Source organism: Callorhinchus milii, unplaced genomic scaffold (assembly GCF_018977255.1).
Source record: "Callorhinchus milii isolate IMCB2004 unplaced genomic scaffold, IMCB_Cmil_1.0 Scaffold60, whole genome shotgun sequence".
Classification (NCBI taxonomy): domain Eukaryota; kingdom Metazoa; phylum Chordata; class Chondrichthyes; order Chimaeriformes; family Callorhinchidae; genus Callorhinchus; species Callorhinchus milii.
Window position 1 is genome coordinate 116822 of NW_024704801.1, and position 23245 is coordinate 140066.

General features: G+C 55.3%; 3 protein-coding genes across 3 annotated transcripts; 1 reads left to right on the top strand and 2 right to left on the bottom strand.

The window, feature by feature from the left end:
* Nucleotides 1-4083: 4083 nt before the first annotated feature.
* Nucleotides 4084-6354, bottom strand: LOC103190664 (chymotrypsin-like protease CTRL-1). The gene is made up of 5 exons (XM_007911527.2): nucleotides 6285-6354; nucleotides 5840-6008; nucleotides 5282-5538; nucleotides 4965-5098; nucleotides 4084-4683 (listed from the first exon to the last, which is right to left on the bottom strand). The coding sequence occupies exons 1-5, from the start codon at nucleotides 6352-6354 to the stop codon at nucleotides 4084-4086; spliced, it is 1230 nt and encodes a 409-aa protein (XP_007909718.2).
* A 725-nt stretch (nucleotides 6355-7079) lies between these two features.
* Nucleotides 7080-16962, top strand: pelp1 (proline, glutamate and leucine rich protein 1). Its single transcript, XM_042345546.1, has 19 exons — nucleotides 7080-7255; nucleotides 8108-8172; nucleotides 8532-8637; nucleotides 8926-9075; nucleotides 9396-9467; nucleotides 9981-10040; nucleotides 10263-10413; nucleotides 10544-10673; nucleotides 10756-10843; nucleotides 10992-11080; nucleotides 11264-11380; nucleotides 11496-11646; nucleotides 12423-12582; nucleotides 12985-13040; nucleotides 13408-13611; nucleotides 13781-14236; nucleotides 14327-14474; nucleotides 15489-16054; nucleotides 16622-16962. The coding sequence occupies exons 1-19, from the start codon at nucleotides 7124-7126 to the stop codon at nucleotides 16718-16720; spliced, it is 3000 nt and encodes a 999-aa protein (XP_042201480.1). The 5' UTR covers nucleotides 7080-7123; the 3' UTR covers nucleotides 16721-16962.
* Nucleotides 16963-17688: 726 nt separating this feature from the next.
* On the bottom strand, nucleotides 17689-22186 carry cunh17orf49 (chromosome unknown C17orf49 homolog). The gene is made up of 6 exons (XM_007885478.2): nucleotides 22082-22186; nucleotides 19791-19885; nucleotides 18908-19009; nucleotides 18405-18604; nucleotides 17949-18053; nucleotides 17689-17755 (listed from the first exon to the last, which is right to left on the bottom strand). Exons 1-6 carry the CDS (start codon nucleotides 22100-22102, stop codon nucleotides 17751-17753), a joined length of 528 nt encoding a protein of 175 aa, XP_007883669.1. The 5' UTR covers nucleotides 22103-22186; the 3' UTR covers nucleotides 17689-17750.
* Between the last annotated feature and the right edge of the window lie 1059 nt (nucleotides 22187-23245).

The following is a 23245-nucleotide window of genomic DNA, read 5'->3' on the forward strand; positions in this document are numbered from 1 at the left end:
GGGGTAAATTTCCACACAAGGGGATTCCCATTGACAGAGCGAGTGACTAACCTGACAGTCGGGGGGGGTGGGGGGGGAGAGTGGGGGCTGGGTGGGGGGTGGGGGCGCGGGGAACCCTGTCTGTCTTCACTCCACTTCCTCGTTTCCTGTCTTGACTATTATCATAGTAACATGTCTTCCTGTTGTTGTCATAAACCTTCTGGGAAAGTGTCTAACAATAATAGTAATAATAATCCTTGCATTTGATATTGCGCCTTATCGGGTCATCGAGACGAGCGAGAGAGAGAGAGAGAAGTGGGGAAGGTCTCAGGGGGGGAGAGAGAGAGAGAGAGAAGTGGGGAAGGTCTCCGGGGGGGGTGGAAGAGAGAGAGAGAGTGTGAGGTGCTGAGGAGAGCCCCGTGTTAACCCATGCCCCCAGATTCTCTTCCCCGGCTACGTCTTGACAGAGCCAGGAATCTCGGGGTCAGGCAAACACCACACACACACCCATCACAAGTCGGAAAATTATTTGCGGGATAAACAGGAACCAGTACATCAGCCCCTCGCTGTGACCTCCAGATCACAGACCCTGACCCAACAGATCAGACTGTGTCCCAACACAAGGAGTTATGAGTCATGTCAATATCCCACTGTTTCTCTGGGAGTATTTTCCACACATTATCACACACGCTTTCTGCCAGACGACCGGGAAAAACTATTATTTTTTCCGCTCAGAGTCTGACCTTCGCAGAAACCCATTACCATGTTCCTAACCAGTCTGAGAATTTCACGTGTGTCTCCCACCTACGCATTGGAAATTCCGACACGTGGAATGTGCTCTCTCTCTCTCTCTCTCTCTCTCTCGCGCTCTCTCCCTAACCCTAATCCTGATACCTAATTACAGAGAGTATTAGGCGCAGGTTGGCAAGAGCCAATGTGGGGCTCACTCCCCACTGGAGCTCTCTACTCTAACCCCATTCCCTGCTCTCTCTCTCTCTCCCCATCGTGTCTGTCCTGGGGCTTGCTCCCCCACTGGAGCTCTCTACTCTAATCCCTGGCTCACTAGCACTAAACCTTAATCTTTATAAGACTAATTTCTAAACCCCGATCAATTTATTGGGCTGATATGACATGTGTGACCAATCTCTCCGTGAACACAAACTAACGAATTCCATTGCCTGGAGGAATTTCTGCTAAATTCCTTCCTTATTTGTGTGTCCGCCTGGTTCTGTCTCTCGCACTCTCACCGCTGAGTCAGGAGGTTGTGGGTTCGTACCCCCACATTGGGGTGTCTGAGCTCACAGTTCAGGCTGACACTCCAGTGCGGCTCTGGGGGGAGAGAGAGAGAGGGGGAGAGCGCTGGGGGGAGAGAGAGAGGTAGAGAGAGAAAGGCAGAGAGGGATGCATTGTCAGAGACACTTCTTCAGATGAAACGTTAAACCTCACTCACTCCCCGTATGGTGGACATTAAAGTTCTCCTGCAGTGCTGTTAGGAAGGGAGAAGTTTCTCTCTCTCTCTCTCTCTCCCTCTCTCTCTCTCTTGGTATCCTGGCCAACAATCCCACAGGTAAAACCTCTCACTCGCTTCACGGCTGTTTGTGGGGACGTCGCTGGGCGCAAATTGGCTGCTGCGTTCTCCCCAAACACACGGTCACTACACTTTAGAGCAACAACAACAGCTTGAGTTTATATCTCCCCTTCACGCAGGGAAGTGTCTCGGAGCCTAGACGGAGCTCAAAGATCCAGACGTGTGGATGGGGCTCGAACCCACAACCTTCCGAAATCACACACAGTAAACCCGCAGCAAACGATCAGTAAATTCTGCAAAGTGCCTTTGAGATGCCCTCATGATATGAAAAGTAAACGTAAGAATTATAATATTCCATTTATTGCCTGAGGTTATAAACCTCAAGTCCCAATGTGACCATCATTCCATTCCCAGTGAATACATTCCTTGTCTATGATGCTTCCAATGTACAGAACTTTCTGGAACCTGTACATTCCACTGCATATTTAATCAGTCCCTCTGTTCCATGTAACCCAACATCCTTCCTGCTTTATCTTTGGTCAGAAACCCACACGTGGAAACCCGTCACCGTGACCAGCCGGGTGTCTGACACAGACACACGGAAACCCGTCACCGTGACCAGCCGGGTGTCTGACACACATGGAAACCCGTCACTGTGACCGGCCGGGTGTCTGACACACATGGAAACCCGTCACTGTGACCGGCCGGGTGTCTGACACACACGGAAACCCGTCACTGTGACCAGCCGGGTGTCTGACACAGACACACGGAAACCCATCACCGTGACCGGCCGGGTGTCTGACACACACACAGACAGAAACCTAAACATGGAAATCTCCCCATGTCTGGAATAAAATCTTCTCTTTCTCTTTCTCCCTGGAGGGGCACATTCTGCTCATGTAATTCCGGAGAGTATTAGGCACAGGTTGGCGAGAGCCAAGGCTTGGGGGGAGCCCAGAGTGTGCATTGAGGTAATTACTGGAGTCTAACCAGCTAAACCCACACATGGCTTGCCATGACAGCGCTGTCTAGCAAGCTTTCCCGCTGCCTGTCCACATAGGACCTCCCTCCCCGTTAAAGATTTGGTCCGTCGGGTTAACAGGAGCTGAAGGGGAGGTAATGGGGTTAAGGTGAGGGAGGGGATGAGCACACAGCGTGGCTGGGAGAAGCCAGTCATTCTGTCTGAGGCTGAGCTCTGTGCTGGGCTTTCCATGAGTGAGCGTACACACACACACACACACTCAGTGCCCAGCAGAAGTCGTGGCCTTTTAAGGCAATGAGATGCTCTCTGTCCAGTCTCATTGTACAGACTGTCAATAGGGAGACAGTGTGTGCGGAGCCACAGTGAGATGATGGGCCAAGTTCTCTGCCCAATGGCTAAGTCTTTTTTTGGTCAGTCGAGTGTCTAACACATACAGAAACCTACAAGGATGGCTCCTCTGGAATCCTCTCATCCATTTTCAAATGCTTTTCCTGCCCTCACACCTCCTTACTTCTCCAACCTATTCCCCCCCACCCCCCCACTCCACCACCTTTGATGGGCCGGCTCCCGCCTCCTGTTTATCCTTCGCCCCCACCGCTCCACGATCGGCGGCCGTGCCTTCAGCCGCTACCCCCCCCCCACCCGAAGCTCTAGAACACTCCCTCAACCCCTCTCTCCCCCCCTCCCTCCCCACTTTCCTAAAGACCTTCCTTTTTTTGATCGTGCTGACAGTCACCCCCCCCCACTCTCTCTCCCTGGGTCGGGGTCAGTCTCCGCCACTGTCAAGTGCTCCGGGACTCCACCCCCCGCATGAAGGACGCTGTGTATATGCAAGTTGTTGTTGTTAGACCCAGACCATTCCTTTTCGCCATCGGGCGCAACCCCACAGGTGCGAAATGCCAACACGACATAGAGCAGCTCTCTATGTGAGAAAAGCAGGACACGATGTCCTGCAGCTGAGCCTGTGTGGCCCATTTCTCCATCAGACATCCAGATAAGGTTTATGGCACAATGTGTCCTTCAACCCATCCTGACAGTATTTATAGATCGACAGGAAAACAACCCAGAGAGAGAACACAGATAGCAGCACTGTGTGTCTGCCCTCGCCACAAGCTCATACACACACACACGGTTAGTGTCAGGCCTCACAATAACCCTCACAAACTGACAAAGTTCATGGCAGGCGGACACAGCATTCACTCTAAAGTGTATTGATTGTGTAGCTCATCGAAGTCCCCGCAAACAGAGAGCGATTTTATCTGTGGGGATTGTCGTCTGGGAGACTGGGAGAGAAAGAAAAACTCTGTTCTCTTTCCCCCTCCCCGACAGCGCAGCAGGAGATCCTTAACGTCCGCCCCGAACAGGGCTCAGACGGGGAGTGAGTGAGGTTTATTGCTCCAAATGCAACCCAAACCCAACTGGGTCCAGGTCAAAGTGGTGACGTGTCGCCACCTGCTGGCTGAGGCAAGTCACACCATTCATTCCTGTTGGCCATTCTGGGAGTCAGCGCTGAATAAGGTCACACCGTTAAAAACAAAATTCGCTATTTTAATCACATTCCCCGCCTCACCCACTCCCCCCCACCCCACCCCGGTCAGGCTGCGGGGGGCAGGCGGAGCCAGTGGAGGCCAAGAGCTGAGCAGGCAGCCCCCAGGAGCAGGGAGGGGCCCCTCATCCCCCCGCTGGAGGTCACGTCTCGCTTGGCTAAAGTCTCAGGGCTGAAGCGGTCGAGCCAACTCCAGGCTCGCTGGGCAGTGCCATCGCTCAGCTCAGGCCTGAATGTGGGGTGCTTGTGAGCCCATGATTGCTGGGTGGACTTGGCTGATTGCTGGGTGTGCTGGCGCTTGTGCTTGGAGTTGGGCTGGGGGGCAGGTTGGGTGGGCTTGGCTGGTCGCTCCGTGGGCTGGGGTTTGGGGGGAAGTTGTGTGGATGTGGTGTCTGGCGAGTTCAGAGACTGAGCCAAATGCTCGATGATCATCTCCTGTGTCCAGTCCCTGGCGGGCGAAGGGGGCACGAAGGGGATGAAAGGTTTACCCGCGGCCGAGGTGACTCTCCGTATCCAGTCGATGAACTGGGCCACGCTGGTGTGGACCTCAGCCGGCTGGCAACTCTCCTCGACGAGGCTCCTCGTGCCCACCAGCACCCAGCGCTGACTGTGTGTGTCCTGGCAAACCAGTGGCCCCCCTGCTTCTCCCTGTAACACAGAGAATCACAGCGTCCAACACAGTGTGTTCACTTCTCCTGCAACAGAGCAAACCCTCGCTCCCTCCGCTCCACCATCGGCAGCCGCGCTTTCAGCCACTGCACCCCAAAACTCTGTCACTCCGTCCCACTCGCCCCTTCTTTACCCATCTTCAGATCTGCAAACCTTCCTCCTCGACGGTGCCTACAGTCACCTCTCTCCCCGGCTCGGGGTCAGGCTCTGTCACCATGACAGAGCTGTGTACCCGCGAGGCTGATGTTGATGTGACTCACGGTGCAGTTGGGGTTGGGGTTATGAGTGCAGATCATACTGCTGAGTAGCCTCGGCCCCCAGATCTCCGCACACTGTGTCCTGTTGACGTAGTGAGTCCTCAACTTCTGCAGGAACTGGGTATGGCTACCGGGACCTGTGGGCACAGAGCTTGAGGTCACAAATATAATATAATAATAATCCTTGCGATTGGCAGAATTCCACAGCAAAGTGTAGTGACTGATTATGGACGGACACGCTGCTGTGTCCTGCACTGAGGTGCTTGCTCTCTGGCTCACTCTGTGTTGTGTGTGTGTTTATGTCTCTCTCTCTCTCTCACCTTCAGACAGAAGGCTCCAGCCAGACACCCAGCAGTTCTGGATTTCCTGGGGATCGAGGAAGTTGTTGTCGGGGAAGCAAACAGCGGAGACTGAGTTGCTGAACTTAACGGGGATTCTCAGCTGGAGAAGAGCGATGTCCGCCCGGGAAGACAAGGGCTCATAGTCCTCGTGACAGATTATCTTCCCCACCTCGTGGCTGACCTTCTGCCCCTTCAGGTCAACCAACCCGACCTGAACACTCAAATTAGCCGCTGCTCTGAAAGATAAAAATAATAATAATCCTTTAGGTTTGACACAGCGCCTTATCATGTCTTCGAGACGTCTTAAAAGCTCTTCACAGACTACGCTAAAGTCAGTGTGTGTTTCATGGGCAAAACGCGGCAGCCAATTGCGCACAGCAACATCCCACAAACGGTCGTGGATTGCGTCATCACAGTCACACACACACACAGTCTCACACTTTTTAACTCATGCGCACACTCCAGCCTCACACACAGTCATACAGACACACTCCAGTCTCACGCACACACACATACACACACACACACAGTGTTTACCTGTTGCTGACACACCGAGCTCCTGTGACGATCCAGACGTGGCTGATGAGGGAGCCTCCGCACTGATGCTGGCCGCTATGGGTGAGGGAGACCTGCCAGGGGAACTCCCCCAGTCCAGCTCTGTCCCCGGCCTGAGCCAGAGCAGCCTCCGTCACTCGCTCCCCACACTCTGCAAACACAGGGGTCAGCACCGGCCTGTAAACACACACCTCCCACCAACCCCCCCACCCCCACCCTGCACACATACTCACACACCCCACCCCCCCCGCACACAGTCTTTCCTGATCGACCGTGCTTATGGCCACCTCCACCCTCCCTGGGCTCAGAGTCAGGCTCCGCCGCTGTTAAGCGCTCTGAGCCACTGCCCGGCGTGGCGGGCGCTATGTAAGTGCAAGTTGTTGTTGTTATCTCACTCTATCACACACTCTTCGTGTGCTGTGCTCACCGTGGCTGCCCTCGCTGGCCCAGCCCACACTGGCCCAGACGAGGATGGCCAGCAGGCAGGGGGCTGGCATGGCGGGCGGTGGGTGCGAGGCAGGTGCTGGGGTTGTGGAGGGGTGGTGGGGGGTGTCGGTGAGTCGAGGGATCGCCCTCCCCACTCACTGTGACATCATTTTCCCTCTTACACTCCACTGGGAGTCAGGTTACAACAACAACAGTAATAATCCTGGCGTTGGACCCGGCGCCTCATCACGTCTTTGAGACGCCCTCAAAGCGTCTCAGTGGATACGCGGTGAAGTGTAGTGACTGTGTGTGTTTTGTGGGCAATCGCCCGCAAACAGTCGTGGACGGTGTGACCAACTTTATTAGTATAATTATTATTATAATTATAATTAATTAGAGACTTCTCGAAGGCGTGATGATGAGTCACTGGGGCAAATCCCTCTATTTTTGCCCCAGGATTATTATTATTATTATTATTTGAGCTGGTTGCTAGGGGCGGGGCCCAGGCGGCGTCCTCGGTTGCTAGTGGCTGCGGTGAGGCGGGGCCTGATGACGCTTAGAGCGGGTGGAGTCTACGATGACGCTGAGGGCGGAGAGCGATGATGCTGACAGGGGGCGGAATCTATGGTGACGTTAAGATGGGGGTGGGGTTATGGGGACGCTACGGGTCCCGCGCGACGTGGTGACGCCACGACGAGGTGAGGAGGCGGGAGTGCGGTGACGCTATGCGGGGGGGGGGCTGATGACGCTATGAGTCCGCGCCGCGCGGTGACGCTGCTACGAGGGAGGGGGTTGATGACGCAAAGAGCCTGCGCCGCGCGGTGACGCGGTGAGGCAGTGATGGCGCCGGGAACCATGAGGGCGGCCGCTCCGCTCGCGCTGCTGGACGGTTTGTGTCAGTTACTGAGGGACCCGGGGCCCCGCCTCCCCGGTCTCCTCCTCCTGCACCGGCTCAGCCAGTGCCGCCCCCAGGTATAGCCCCGCCCCCCCGGAACCTCCCCCCGACACCGGGCCCAGCGCAGCCCCTCCCCCACATCCACAGGTCCTCACAGCCACACACAACCCCTCCCCCCCACACACACAGCCCCTCTCCCCCCCACAGCCCCTCCCCCCCACACAGCCCCTCCCCCCCCACACAGCCCCTCTCCCCCCACACACAGCCCCTCCCCCACAGCCACAGGTCCTCACAGCCACACACAACCCCTCCCCCCACACACACAGCCCCTCTCCCCCCCACAGCCACACACAGCCCCTCCCCCCACACACACAGCCCCTCTCCCCCCCCACAGCCCCTCCCCCCCCCCACAGCCCACACACAGCCCCTCCCCCCCCACACCACACAACCCCTCCCCCCACACACACAGCCCCCTCCCCCCCCACAGCCACACACAGCCCCTCCCCCCACACACACAGCCCCTCTCCCCCCACAGCCCCTCTCCCCCCCCACAGCCACACACAGCCCCTCCCCCCACACACACAGCCCCTCTCCCCCCCACAGCCACACACAGCCCCTCTCCCCCACACACACACAGCCCCTCTCCCCCCCACAGCCCCTCTCCCCCCCCACAGCCCTCTCCCCCCACACACAGCCCCTCCCCCACACACACACAGCCCCTCTCCCCCCCCACAGCCACACACAGCCCCTCCCCCCCCCACAGGTCCTCACAGCTGCACCCCCCCCCCCCCAGGCATCTCGGTGACGGGTTTCCGTGTGTGTCAGACACGCGGCCGGTCACGGTGACGGGTTTCCGCGCTGTGACACTGACACGGACGAGTTTGTGTGGGAAATGTTTGTTTGATCTCTGCCTCGTTTCTCTCTTGCAGAACCCGTCCGATCTCACGGGTCTGATCGCCATCAGCAATGCCCGACTGAGCTCTGTGAAAACCAGGTGAGAGCGTGAGTGATCCCCCCCCCCCCCCCCCCCCGCTGTCAGGGCATCTCAGTCCAGCACAGGCTCCGGGTCAAACCCCACAATCCCACAGAAAATAATAATAAATTGTGCGCAATCAGCTGCTGCGTTTACGGTATACTTTACAGTGTGTCTTGTGAAGCGCTTTGAGACGTCTCGAAGATGTCTATCAAGTGCAAGAATTATTATTGTTATTATTCTTAAATTGTATTATATTCTGCTTTTATGGCGCACAATGGTTGCTGATCCTTTGCTTCCTCCCCTCTCTTCCATTCTCTCTCTCTTCCCCCCACCCCTCTCCACTCCCCTCTTCCCTCTGCCCTCCCCCTCTCCCGCAGACTGGAGGGAGTGTGTCTCCTGGCCCAGCTGGTCGCTGACAGCCCCACTGAGATCTTCCAGGATCAGTGTATCTCATGGCTACGAGCTGTGCAGCACATCGTCCAGGTACGTGAGGCCACCCCCGCCCGCCCAGGATCCGCGACCCACAGGGAAGATGGCTGCTGTGTGTGTGGGGTGGGGAGGGGGCGGGCTGGCAGGTTGTGTGTAGAGGGTGTGTGTGTGTGTGTGGGGGGTGCAGGTTGGGGTTTGGGGGCTGTATGTTGGGAGCTATGTGTGCGGATTGGGAGCTTTATGTGGGGGGTGGGGGCTGTGTGTGAGGGCTTGATGCTGTGAGGGGGATGGGGGCTGTGTGTGTGTGTGGGGGGGTTAACGCTGTAACTATGTACGTAACAGGCCCAGGACCCATTGCCCACAGTGGAGATGGCGGTCTGGGTGTTGAGGGAGTTGCTCAGATACTCCTCACAGCTGCCGGAGCTGGGCCGTGAGGTGGCCATGAACCACATCCCCAGCCTTGTGTCCTCCCTGCTCAGCCTGAAACCTGAGGTCAGTCACTACACCTCCAACACAATCTGTCTGACTCTCTCTCTCTCTCTCTCTATCTCTCTCTAACTGTGTCTCTCTCACTGAAACCAGTAGTCAGTCACTAAACCTCCATCACCTCCCTCTCTCTTACCCTCTCTCTCTGTCTCTCACTCTCTCAATCTATTGTGCTATGTTGTTCTATGTCTCTCTCCCTCTCTCGGCTCTCTCACTCTCTCTCTCTCCCTCACACATTCTCTCTCCCTCTCTCTCACACTCTCTCTCTCCCTCTGTCTCACACTCTGGCTCTGTCTCTCTCACGCTCTCTCTCTCTCCCCGCTCAGTACCAGTTGGCTGCTATGGAGGGGATGAAGGCGTGTATGACCCATTACTCACGAGCGTGTGGATCATTGAGGGTAAGGGAACTGCCGTAAACACTCCACAGTCTCTCTCTCTCTCATGTGTCTCTCTATCTGGGTTTGATTTCCCAGATCAGAGCGAAACCTCAGGCACACAGACACACACACACGAGCCTCTGTTTCCCAGCAGGAACTAGAAACCCACCTGTTAGTCGATTGACGGATCAATTTTCTGGGGGTAATAATTCCTTCAAAAAAAATAAGAATTTTTTCTTATCACTCAATCTATGACTGTTTGTGGGGACGTCGCTGTTCGCAATTGGCTGCCGCGTTTTGCCCACAAAATATACAGTCACTACACTTTATAGTACATTCTGTGAAGCTCTTCAAAGGCGTGATAAGGTGCTGTGTCAAAGGCAAGGATTATTATTATTGTTGTTATCTTCTCTCCTGCGTATATGTGTGTTTCTGTCTGTCTCCTCTCGGTGTATGTCAGTGTATGTGTGTTGGTGGGAGGTGGGAGTTGCTAACTGTTCTGTGTGTCAGTGATTGTGTACATTGTGCTCGCAGGGGAAGTTGGCAGCTTATTTCCTGTCTAAGATGGACACCAGCAGCCCCCAGGTCCAAGAGGTAATGTCGGCGCTGGGGGAGACGCAGTGGGAGTGTGTGTGCGCGCGGGCTCTGTATGGTGTGTGTATGGTGGGGGGCTGTGTGTGGTGTGTGTATGTGGTGGGGGGCTGTGGATGGTGTATGTGTGCATGGTGGGGGTTTGTGTGGGTGGTGGGGGGGATCGGCGTGTATGGGAGGGGGGTTGTACTTGTGATAGTGACTGTCTCTCCCCTTGTTATATAGTTGGCTTGTCACTGTTATGCTCTGCTCCCTGGACTGGGGACCGGCTTTGCTCAGGGCATGAAATACTCTGAGTCCTGGAGCCAGCAGCTTCACTGCCTCCTCGCCAGCCTGCATCGGCTCACAGAGGAGATCTACCAGGGCTCGGAAACAGGTGAGGCTTCCTGGGGGGAGAGAGATTCATTGGTAACAGTCCAGGCTGAGGCTCCAGCTGGGGGACGTGTGTTGTATTATATTGTGGAGATTGTTTAACCTGAGGCTGTTTCGTTCTCACACACACACAGAACCCTCTCGCTATGAAGGACCTGGGGTTGACCTGCCGCTGCCTGCCCTGAACGACACTGACCCGTATCACGTCCTACACCTCAGTCAACGCTTCACAGCCCTGAGCAAATGCCTGGCCCAGCTCCTCAGGTACCAGCTGCCCGTCACTGCCCGTCACTGTCTGTCTGTCTCTCTCTCTCTCTCTCTCACACGCTCCCGCTATCTCACTCAGGAAGGATTTCTCAGTGGCTGTGACAATCCCAGTTCAGGACGTCCTCGGGCTGGTCTGTCGTGTCCTCAACATCTCCAGCAAAAACATGGTGAGGCCCTCGGTGTCTAGTCCTCTCTCTCACACACACACACTCTCTCTCTCTCTTTCCCACTCTCTCACACTCTCTCTCTGCGACAGAACTGTTTCTCTCTCTCTCTCTCGCTCTTACACACTCTCTTTCTCTCTCTCTCACACAGAGCTGTCTGGGTGAAGGAGCTGTGAAGGTGCTCGTGTTACCATCTCTGCACACGGACGCTCTCGACATTCTCTCTGCTCTCATCACCACGTAAGTGTGGGGGGTGCTATGTGTGTTTTTGGGGGGCGGGGGGGCTGTCTGTGTGTGTGGGGGGTGTGCTGTGTGTGTGTTTTGGGGGGCGGGGGGGCTGTCTGTGTGTTTTTGGGGGCGCGGGGCTGTCTGTGTGTGTGGGGGAGTGGGTATGTAACACTGACCCTCTGTCTCTTTCACTAGTTGTGGTAAACGGTTGCTAAGGTTTGCGGACGTGATTTGCCGACTTTTTCCCCAAGTGCTGACGGCCTGGGCCACACCCCGGGGCTCAACCCCCCCCGGCCAAGAGAGAGGTCACAGGTCAGTGTGGGGGGACGAGAGGTCACAGGCCAGTGTGGGGGGAGGGGAGGGGCTGTGGGGAGGGGAGGGCGGGTGTAGGGTGTAAGTGAGGCACTAACACACACTGTGGTTCCAGTGGGGTCCGGGTGACAGTGTACACGGTGATGGAGACTTGGCTGAAAGTTGCTGGAGTGGCCTCGGGGGTCCTGCAGGGGGCGGCACATCATCCCGACATCCTCCTCTCTCATTTACTGTCAGACGTCACCCCCCCCTCACACACATTGCAGGTAAGCCTGGACACACACACGCACACCCTCACACACACTCACACGCACATCCTCACACACACGCACACCCTCACACACACTCACACGCACATCCTCTCACACACACGCACACCCTAACACACACCCACTCACACACCCTCCCACACACACGCACACCCTCACACACACTCACACGCACATCCTCTCACACACACGCACACCCTCACACACACCCTCACACACACACACACCCTCCCACACACACACACACACACCCTCCCACACACACGCACACCCTCACACACACGCACACCCTCACATACACCCTCACACACACACACGCACACCCTCACACACACTCACACGCACATCCTCTCACACACACGCACACCCTAACACACATGCACACCCTCACACACACCCTCACACACACACACACCCTCACACACACACACACACACACCCTCCCACACACACGCACACCCTCACACACACACGCACACCCTCACACACACACGCACACCCTCACACACACCCTCACACACATCCACCCTCACACACACTCCAGGTAAGCCTCCCCCTCACACACACCCACACACACCCTCCTTGTCCCTCATACACACCCCCTCCCTCTGTGTCTGTGTGTGTCTCTCCCTCTTCCCACACTGACAGTCTCTCCGTGCCCAGATACAGGTTCTGTGTGAGTTTATGTCTGTGTGTGTGTCTTGTCTGTCTATGTGTGTGTGTCTGTTTGTGTCCTCTCCCCACACTGACAGCCTCTCTCTGTGACTCCCCAGGTGAGAGCTAAGCCTGCGGCTGAGGTGCAGACCGGCAGCTACGGGAAACCTTACGGGAAGCGGGCAAGGCTGGGGGAGGTGACAGACACCTCGCCAGTGAGAGGCCATCACAAACAGGACCTGACCGCGAACAGTGACGTGTGTCTGGCCGCCCTGAGAGGTACAGCCCCAGCCCCCCCCCCCCCACCACAACCACCACCACAACAACATAGGGACAGCAGAAAGCCATCAGCCCTGTTTGTTTCTGTTTCTGAATTCCCCCACCAGAACAACAACACATTACATTTACACACGTCAGAAGGACGTCCCAGGGCCCTGGACCCGAGCTGGGGGTTAGGATCAGGAGGGGTGGAGGGCAGGGAGGGGGGGTGGGGGGGTAGAATGGCCACCTTCAGTTCTGAGAGTAGTTGGTGTGAGGGGGGCATGAGGGCAGTTGATGGGGGTGGGGGGGTGACCAGGGTTGTGTGGGACAGAGTAACCCAGGTTTGCCCACTCACTCTCTCTCTCTCTCTCACTCTCTCTCACACTCCCTCTCTCTCTTTCACACTCTCTGTCTCCCCAGTTCTCAGTCGTGCAGTGTTGGCCTGTGGCAGTTTGTTGAAAGAGGAAACTCACAAGGTCAGTGTCGCCATCTTAACCCCCTCCTCCCCGGGGCGGGGAGGGTGGGGGGGAGATTCCTTGTATCTCGGGTTTGGTTAAAACTCGTCCGTATCCGCAGCATCGAAGTGGTTGACCGTGTTCCAGTTCACCAAGACATCACTTGCTGTTTGCTGTGCGGAGCAGGAAGTGATGTCGGCAGTGACCGGGAAGTTGGACATGTTAATTTTTTTAAAAAAAGTGTCTGAAGTAATAATAATTTGGGTCGCTGGGGGCACCCACGTCTGTGTGTGGGACATCACTGTGCGCAGTTGGCCTCACACCCGGCGTGAAGGGCGCGATATAAATGCAAGTTGTTGTTGTTGAGACGTGGCTGTTTGTGTGGCAGAAGCTGCAGGAGATGGTGCTGTCGCTGTTGATGGGGTTGGGGCGCAGGTCGGGGGAGCCCAGCCCCTACCTCAGGGCTCAGTGTCGCCTCGAACTACACCGTCTCCTCCTCTTCCTGCTCCTCGTTCCCAACCCTCACCGTCCACCTCCTCTCCACTGTGCCATCAACACCTTCAGCCTCGGACAACAGGACAGTAGCACTGAGGTGAGACACACACATGCACACAATTACACGCACACACACACACCCTTACACACACACACACCCTTACACACACACATAGAGTTCTGTCACTGTGATTGCTGTGTGTGTGTGTGTAGGTGTGTGTTTGGGAGTGTGCGGGAGTCACTGTGATTGCTCTGTGTCTCCTCAGGTGTCTGCGTTCTGTTGGGAGGCGCTGGTCACATGTAACGCCCTGATCCACCCTCGCGTGGCTTCTCTACAGTCACCCCTGAACCTCCCCCTAAAGCTCCCGACAGACTCACACCCGGCCCCCGCCCCCCCCAGCAAACCCCACCCTGAGCTGCCAGGCCCCGCCCGCTTCACCTTGGCCCTGGGGGCGGGGCCTGGCCAGGAGGAGGAGGAGCTGGAGGCGGAGCCTGTGGCTGGGGGGCTGGAGGAGGAGGAGGGGCTGTTTGGGGATGGGGGGCACAGGCCTGTGTTTGTTCGTTACGATAAGGAGGAGGCGTCTGACGTGGAGATCTCGCTGGACAGTGACTCCGACGACAGCATCTTAATCGTCCCGGACGGCACCCTCCCCGAGCCCCCACCGTCCCCGCCTCTCCCCCCCGCCCCAGCCTCCACCCGCCAGGACATCCAGCCCCCGCTAGCCCCCTCCCCCAGCCCAGCCCCCGCCCACAGCCCTGCCCCAGCCCCCGCCACCCAGACACAACCCCCACCCCCACCTCCCCCCGCCCAGCTCCCACCCCCTCCCCTTCCCCCAGGCCCCGAGGAGACAACGGGGCCCGAGAGCCAGGAGCCGGCGGAGGAGCTGACAGTCATCAACATCAACAGCAGCGAAGATGACGAAGAGGAGGAAGGCTTCGGGGAGGAGGACGAGGAGGAAGGTACGATTACCATCGTTAAGGTTCTGAAGAGACTGAGACACTGTTGTCCTATAGCTCGGGTTAGACCCCTCGCCTCACAATAATAATAATAATCCTTGCATTTGATATAGCGCTTTTCACGTCGGGAGGACGTCCCAAAGCGCTTCACAGAACACACTGTAAAGTGAATTGACTGTATATTTGTGGGCGAACGTGGCAGCCAATTGCGCAGAGCAATGTCCCACAAACAGTCGTAGAATTAAAATGACCAATTTATTATTGTTTTTGGTTTTGGAGGGATTATTATTAGGCTCTGTGTGGAGTAAGGAAACTTGCCCAAGGTTTCGCCCTCTGCCTGGAATTGAACTCGGGTCTCTCACTTGCAAAGCGAGTGCTCTAACCACTGAGCTACAGGACTCCAGTCCCTGTAGCTCGGGGGTTAAACCCCTCACCTCGCAGAGGACCTGGGTTTGGTGCCTGGGCGGGTTAGGACAGTTTGGGGTGAAACCTTAGGCAAGTTTCCCTCCACACACACACAGACACACACACAGACCCGCACACACACACCTGTGTCCCCGGTAGTCAGTAGGAACCCACTTGTCAGTCGATTGGGGGATCACTTTCCGGGGGTAATAATCCCTTCAAAATAATAATAGTAATTTGGTCACTTCAACCCGCGGCTGTTTGTGGGGACGTCGCTGGGAGCGATCGGCTGCCACGTTTCGCCCACAACACACGCGCAGTCACTACAGTCAATAAACTATAATGGGTCCTGTAAAGCAATTTGAGACGACGTGATAAGGTGATGTATCAAATGCAAAGATTATTATAATATCTGTGGATACAGTATACTGACACACACAGACACAGAGAGAGAGAGACACACAGACACAGAGAGAGAGAGACACTCAGATACAGACACAGAGAGAGAGACACGGACACAGAGTAAAGTTTGAGGCACAATATGTCAAGTGATGGTCAGACTGGTGGACAGATCTTTGGCTGAGCTGATGGCAAAGGACTGTTGTTCTGAAGGTTATTACGAGGAGTTTGAGGACGAGGAGTTTGAGGAGGAGATGGAGGAGGAAGAGGAGGAGGAGGAAGAGGACGAGGAGATGGAGTACAAGGACCTCGATGATGACGATGAAGATGATGAAGATGAAGAGCTGTACGAGCACGAGACGGACGGAGTTTCCGAGGAGGAGGAGTCTGGTCTTTCAGGGGGCGACGCTGGGCCTGAGGGTGGGTCCAAACTCCATGCCCTGCAGGAGGCCAGCCCCCAGGGGGAGGGGCTGGGCAGGCGGGGGGAGGGGGACACTGAAGCTCCGCCCTCTAGTGATGCAGAGAAACACTCCGAACCAGGGGCGGAGCCTGTGGACCCTGCGTCGTGGGGAGAGGAGGCCGGGGCCAGGCCCGAGGAGAAGGGGGCTGCCCCACCCATAGAGGCCCCGCCCCAGCCAGAGACCACGCCTCCGAGCGAGGCGGAGCCTGAGAGAGCGAGAGAGGACGCCACCATGGCGACCGACGAGGAGACCGTCCCACTACCCCTGGAGGCGGGGCCTGGCCTTGAGAGGGAGGAGCCAAGTGAGGGCATGGCTGAGGTAAGCCCACCCCACCTCCCCCCCCCCCCCATGTGGACAGTCTTAGTTTCTCCCCATTTGGTAAATACTGTGTTTTATTGTTGACCTCACACTTCCCCGCGTTGAACTCCAGCTGCCACCGTTCTGCCCGCCCGCCCGACACTGTGCTCACATCACCGTCTACTGTGTCTCCAAACTTTGTCATTAGTAAATTCACATCCAAAACTCCTTCATCCAAGTCGTTTATATATGTGTTTTTGTATTTATTTGGTGAAACCTGTGGTCCCAGTGCAGAGCCCGGGGGACCCCCCCCACCCCCACACTCGACACGGGGGGTGGAGGGGGGGAGTGGGGAGAAGGGAGTTTCTCTCTCAAGAGTCCTGGCCGACAATCCCCCGGATAAAATCACTTGCTCCCTTCAAGGCTCATTTGTGGCGACGTCATGTGTAAACCAACAACAGCTTGTGGCCCCCCTACCCCCCACCCCGGCCCCATACAGGGGAGCGTCCCAGAGCGCTTGACGAGTTGATGACCCCTTCTCAATCCCCCCCCACCCCCCCAACGCTGATGCTCTCATCTCTGTTCCAGGCCGGGGAGGACCAGACGGCTGCCATGTTGGCTGACTTTGTGGACTGTCCACCAGACGAGGAGGAAACCAAGACAACAGCCGAGGGCAGCACCAGCTAGTGTCACGGGGAGGGGAACTAGTGTAACGGGGGGGTGGGGGGGGGTTGCAGGGGGACTAGTGTAACGGGGTGGGGGGGTGCGCGAAGGGTGGATAGGGACTAGTGTAACGCAACGAGGTGGGGGCCTCGTGTGACAGGGTCGGAGGGAGCTGGGGCTTAATGGGGGGGTGGGGCTGGAACCGTGAGGAACGAGCAGTTTTTCTGAGAATAAGTGCTTAAGAAAATAAAGTTTTTGTTCCCTCAGGACTTGGAAGCTTCGTGTGGGGGGGGGGGGCGGGTGTGGGGGGAGATGGTGAGAGTGTGGGGGGGGGGGGGGAGTTAGGGAGGAGGGGGGGAGAGTGTGAGGGGGTGGGGGGGGGGAGGGTGAACAGGGAACTTTTGAGATACTATTTTTTGTTTTTTTTAAATAAAACCCAGTGAGATTATTCAGTGAGTGGAGCCGAGTTGATGGAGTGAGTGAATTGAGTAATAAACATAGTGACTGTGAGATCTGCCCTCGTGTTGTGTTATCTCTTTATTTGTGGATCTTTCCTTGTGAAAAGGCGCATCACAAATGGCTCGACACAGACAGAGAAATCAGTGTTATTTATTCCCGTTATAAACCAGTTTCTTGTTTAACTGCGTTATTAACTGTAATATTCACAGCTGCTCAATGTTATTGTAATAATTGTGATTTGCTCACTGGCCATCTCCCCCCCCCCACAACGCCACGGCTCGTCCCACTCTCTGTCTCTCGATCGGTATCTGTGACACGTGTGAAGAGAAAATACAAACACAGGTTTTTTTTTAAAATTTTGTTTTATATTAAAAACACAAATAAATTCACTGAGTGACCGGAACCACATTACAGAAACCCAGAGCTATTCACCGCAACACTGAGCACAGAGGGAACTAATTCCCCTAACTCAGGGGGGAGCGAGGGGGGTGGTGGCTAGGCTAGGGGACAGGAGTGGGGGCGGGGTGGGGGGAGCAGGGTGGGGGGGATAGTAGGGGAATGTCCGATGTGTTCATGATGAGACTGGAATCGAGGCTCAGACTGTCTGAAACAGATACAACAACAACAGGGATTAGTGACTGGAACATCATCATCTCCTTGTCCACACTCTCCATCTCACACCCCCCCCCACCACCTCCCTCAACACTGTGCGTCCGTCCACACTCCCAGGTCAGGGTTAGAGACACAGTGAAGTTCCCTCTACACACAAATCCAGACAGACACAGACACTGACCCTGGTCGAAGTTGAGTTTCTTTGCTGGCGATGCCTCCCCCAGACCCTCGATGTCCACGAGGTCACTGTTCACATCCGAGTCGTTGAGGGCACTGAGCGTCACATCTGGGGGCGGACACAGTGAGCGGTGTGAGCAGCGCTGACAGGGCAGGGACCAGGAACAGGAGCCCCGGGTGATTACAGGCCCCTCACCCCCCACCATTCATCGTTCTTAAGATTCTCCAAACCAAACAGAATTCCACACTCCTACTTTACTAACGGTGGAAATCCCAGAGATAAGATTGTTGGAATGGAACTCTCTCTCTCCCAGTTCAGCTCCGAGGAGACTCCACTTAACACACCTCCCCCACCCTCCGATAGTCACGAGAAAGAGAGAGCAAGGGATAGAGAGGGCTCATACACACACACGCAGACAGAGAGCAAGAGAGAGAAAGGAGACAGAGAGAGAGTAGGTACCTGATGGCTTTTGTTTCTTGTGGGCTGAGGTGTCAGGGAGGGGGGTGCTGGCTGGGGCGGGAGCTGGGCTGGGGGTGGGGGTGGCCGTCACGGACGCTGGTGACTGCGTTTTCTTCTGCGATTTCTTGGGGGACTCAGAAGGGATAGGAACCCCCCCATCTTCATAAACCTTTCGTTTCACTGTGGTCTTTATCTGTGCCCTAGAGAGAGCCAGAGAGAGAGAGTCAGGCTGGTGCACAATCACAACTTGTTTTGTCCACAAAACACAAGTCACTACACTTTACAGTACATTCTGTGAAGCACTTTGAGATGTGATAAGGCGCTGTGTGAAATGTAAGGATTATTTATTTACGTTGTGAATTGTTACTGCAAGAAGGTGAAGGAACGGGAACGACATGAGGAAAAGGGCCTGACCTGCGGACCCCTCCCCTGGCCCCACCCTTCCTGTCAGGCTCTGCCCCCCACCATCCCACTAGCCCCGCCCTGACTCCACCCCGGCTTACACTGTGCGATCTTTGATGACGGTGCTGATGTTGTTTAAATCTTCCCCAAAACGCTTAACTGCTGAGCGCAGCATCTCAATCTCCGTGTCCGTCCACTTGGCTCTGGCGGCGAGAGAGAGAGAGAGAGAGAGAATGTGGGCGAGGGAGAGAGAGAGTGTGGACAACGGAGAGAGTGTGGGCGACGGAGAGAGAGTGTGGGAGAGGGAGAGAGAGTGTGGGAGAGGGGGAGAGAGTGTGAGCGAGGGAGGGAGAGAGTGTGGCGAGAGAGTATGCGCGAGGGAGAGAAACAACATGGTGGAGAGAAGGGGAACCGAGGGAGAGAAAGAGCGTGGGATCGAGGGGGAGAGACAGCGGAGTGGGCTATGACCCCAACAGGACTGCGCTGACAGGCAGCGGCCACGATGTGTTGCTGTCTAATAACAATAATAATAATCCTGGCGTGTGATCCGATGCCTTATCACGTCTTCAAGGCGTCTCAAAGCGCTTTACAAGAAACACTGCAACATGTAGTGACTGTGTCACGTGGCAGCAACGTCCCCACAAACCACCATGACAGTTGAGCTGAGCTCCGTACAAAAGATGGATCGGGATCCGGCGGGAATCGAACCGGGAACCTTCTCCTCAGCGGCCAAAAGCCCCGGCCACAGGCTCCACAGTGAGGCACGTCGCAGAAACAGGTCTCCCAGTCCATCAGTCCGTGTCAGTGTGAGGGAGAGAAGAGAACGCGAGGGAGAAAGAGCGAGCGAGAGAGCGAGAGGGAGAGAGAGGGAAAGAACAAGAGAGAGAGACAGCGAGTGTGAGAGTGAGGGGAGGCTGAGCCGTTCAATGATAGCCCCTGGGTGTGGGCTGGTGACGGGCGGGCGGCCGGGCGGGGGGCACTTACCCAGCTGGTGAGGAGTCGGCCACGGGGTGAAGCTGCATGGTCAGCTCCCCCAACTTAGTGAAGGCAGCTCCAGCAGCTGAGAAGATCTCTCCCACCTGTGGACACGACACAAGCACAGAGTTCATTGATGACCGACTGCAAAAGCTGTTTTACAATTATTTACATTCAAACGCTCCGGGGCACTCCCCAGCGTGAGGGACGCTACAGTATACACTATACACTGTAGAGTATACACTACACTGTACAGTATTCACTATACTATATACTATAGACTATACTATATACTATAGACTACAGACTATACACTATATCAACAACAAGATTCCATTTATAGAGCGCCTTTCACGTCGGGAGGACGTCCTAAGGTGCTGGACAGTTGGGTCGGGACCCGAGCATTGGGGGGAAATGGTCAGGGGGAGGGAAGGGAGGGAGCGAGGAGAGGTTAGAGAGTCGAGAGCGGAGCTGAAGGCACGGTCGAAGAGAAAGGTCTTGAGACCGGCCTTGAAGGAGGAAAGGGAGGAATCATAGAATCATAGAATTGTACAGCACAAAAAGAGGCCATTCGGCCCATCGAGTCTGTGCCGCTCTCTGAATGGAGCAAATAACATCAGTCCCACTCCCGGCCCTTTCCCCATAACCTGCAAACCCGTCCTCCGCAAATACCCGTCCACCGCAGTTTTAAAAGTAGTTATGGAATCGGCCTCGACCGCCCTTTCAGGCAATGTTCCAGATTCCAACAACTCGCTGCGTGAAAACATGTCTTCTCCCCTCCACTCGGCTTCTTTTAGAGACTATTTTGAATCTGTGACCTCGAGTCACCGACACTCCCACCAGTGGGAACAGTTTGTCCCTTTCTATCCCATCAAATCCCCTCATGATTTTGAAGACCTCTATTAGGTCCTCGTAACCTTCTCTGCTCCAATGAGAATATTCCCGGCCTCTCCAGCCTTTCCTCACCATCACGGTCCCTCATTCCTGGTACCATCCTCGTAAATCTCCTCTGTACCCTTTCCAATGCCTTAACATCCTTCCTATAGTGTGGGGCCCCGAACTGGGGCAGTATTCTAACTGAGGCCTAACCAGTGTTTATATCGGTTAATCATCACCTCCTGACTCTTGTACTCTATGCCCCTATTTATAAAGCCCAGTATCCCATATGCCCTTTTTGCCTGTCCCTCCACCTTCAAGGATTCAGTTACCTGCCCCCCAGGTCGCTCTGTTGTTTTACCCCCTTAAGATTGTATTACCAGCCATTATTGCCTCCGCTCATTCTTTCTACCAAAATGCATTACTTCGCATTTCTCTACATTGAAACTCATCTGCCATGTGTCGCCCATTTTACATTCTGTCTCTGTCTTCCTGCAGTCGGCTGCTATCCTTCTCACTGTTTACCCCCTCCCTAACTTTGTGTCGTCCCCAAACTTGGAGATGGTATTTGCTATACCCAAGTCCAGATCATTTATGTATATTAAGAAGAGCATTGGTCCTAATACCGATCCCTGGGGACACCACTGTACACTTCCCTCCAGTCAGAAAAGCAGCCGTTCACCACAACTCTCTGCTTTCTGTCTCCCAGTGAGTTCTGGATCCGCTGCCACTGTCCCTTTTATACCGTGAGCTTCTATCTTTCTCACAAGTCTTTCATGTGGCACTTTGTCAAATGCCTTTTGAAAGTCCATATAAACTACATCAACTGTACTATCTTTATCCCCTCTCTGTTACCTCATCAAAAAATTCTATTTCGATTATATACTATAGACTACAAACTATACACTATATACTATACACTATAGACTATACCCTATATACTATACACCATAGACTATGTAAGTTTCACTTCTTAAGGACGTCTCTAGTGTTTCACACGATTCACTGCCAAGTGTAGTGACTGTGTGTTTTGCAGACAAATGTGACAACGCCCTCCAAGTCCTCCCGATGACAAAGATGAGGGAAAGAGTGTATTGTTTGATTGCCATTGATATCACTGTCGGCCTCTGATTCCCGCTGCTTGTCCAGCTCGGGCCACCCTCCCCGTTAGTCAGTCAGTTAGTTAGTTAGTTGGGGCTTTGGCCTCAGGGTTAACAGGAGCTGAGGGGGAGGATTCCCTACCCCCAGTGACCGGTCTCCATCCACGGCTGTTTGTGGGGACGTCGCCGGGCGCGATCGGCTGCTGCGTTTCGCCCACAAAACACAGTCACTACATTTTACAGTGTGTCCTGTGAAGCTCTTTGAGACGCCGCGATGCCGTGATCAGGCGCCGGGTTGGATGTAAGGATTATTATTATTATTACCTTGGTCGAGGCTGACGTCATCCTGAGGGTCTGTTGTTTATCTGGAGCCCCACATTAACTTGAGCGATGGCGGAGGCGGAGGAGGTGGAGGAGGGCTGGGGGTGGGGGTGTGAGGGGGCTGCGGTGGGGGTGGGGGTGTGAGGGGGCTGCGGTGGGGGTGGGGGTGTGAGGGGGCTGCGGTGGGGGTGGGGGTTGGTCCTGGAGATGCTGATGATTGGACTCTGAATCAGTTGATGTAAATGATTGTGTTTAAACTGCTCTCTCTGTGTCTCTCTCTCTGTCTCTGTGTCTGTCTCTCTGTGACTCTCTCTCTGTGACTCTCTGTGTCTCTCTGTCTCTCTCTCTCTCTGTGTCTCTCTGTCTCTCTCTCTGTGTCTCTGTGTCTCTCTCTCTCTGTGACTCTCTCTCTCTGTGTCTCTCTCTCTCTGTGACTCTCTCTGTGTCTCTCTCTCTCTGTGTCTCTGTGACTCTCTCTCTCTGTGTCTCTCTCTCTCTGTGTCTCTGTGACTCTCTCTCTGTGTCTCTGTGACTCTCTCTGTGTCTCTCTCTCTCTCTGACTCTCTGTCTCTCTGTGTCTCTCTCTCTCTGTGACTCTCTCTCTGTGTCTCTGTGACTCTCTCTCTCTCTGTGTCTCTGTGACTCTCTCTCTGTGTCTCTGTGTCTCTCTCTCTCTGTGTCTCTGTGACTCTCTCTCTGTGTCTCTGTGACTCTCTCTCTCTCTGTGTCTCTGTGACTCTCTGTGTCTCTCTCTCTCTCTCTGTGTCTCTGTGACTCTCTCTCTGTGTCTCTCTCCCGCCTCAGCCTCTCAGCTGCCGCCGGAAGTCCCGCCCCTCCCCTCCCCCATTGGCTGTCCGCTTGTCACTCAGCTTCTCCCCCGCGCTGATTGGCAACCTCATATCCCCGCCCCCTCCATGGCGCTCTGACCAATCACAGGGCAGCGAGAGGACGGAGCTGCTAATTGGTCATCGCACTATCAATCACAGGAGGTCCGAGATTGCGTCACGGCGCCGCGTAGTGGCCACCAACAGCAACTACACCACAGTGTGTCACAGCGCCGCGCAGTGGCGAACATCAGCATCAACAACTACACACATATCAATACAATAATCGTTATTAATCCTTGTGTTGCTGTAAAGTGTAGTGACTGTTTTTTGGGCGGAACGC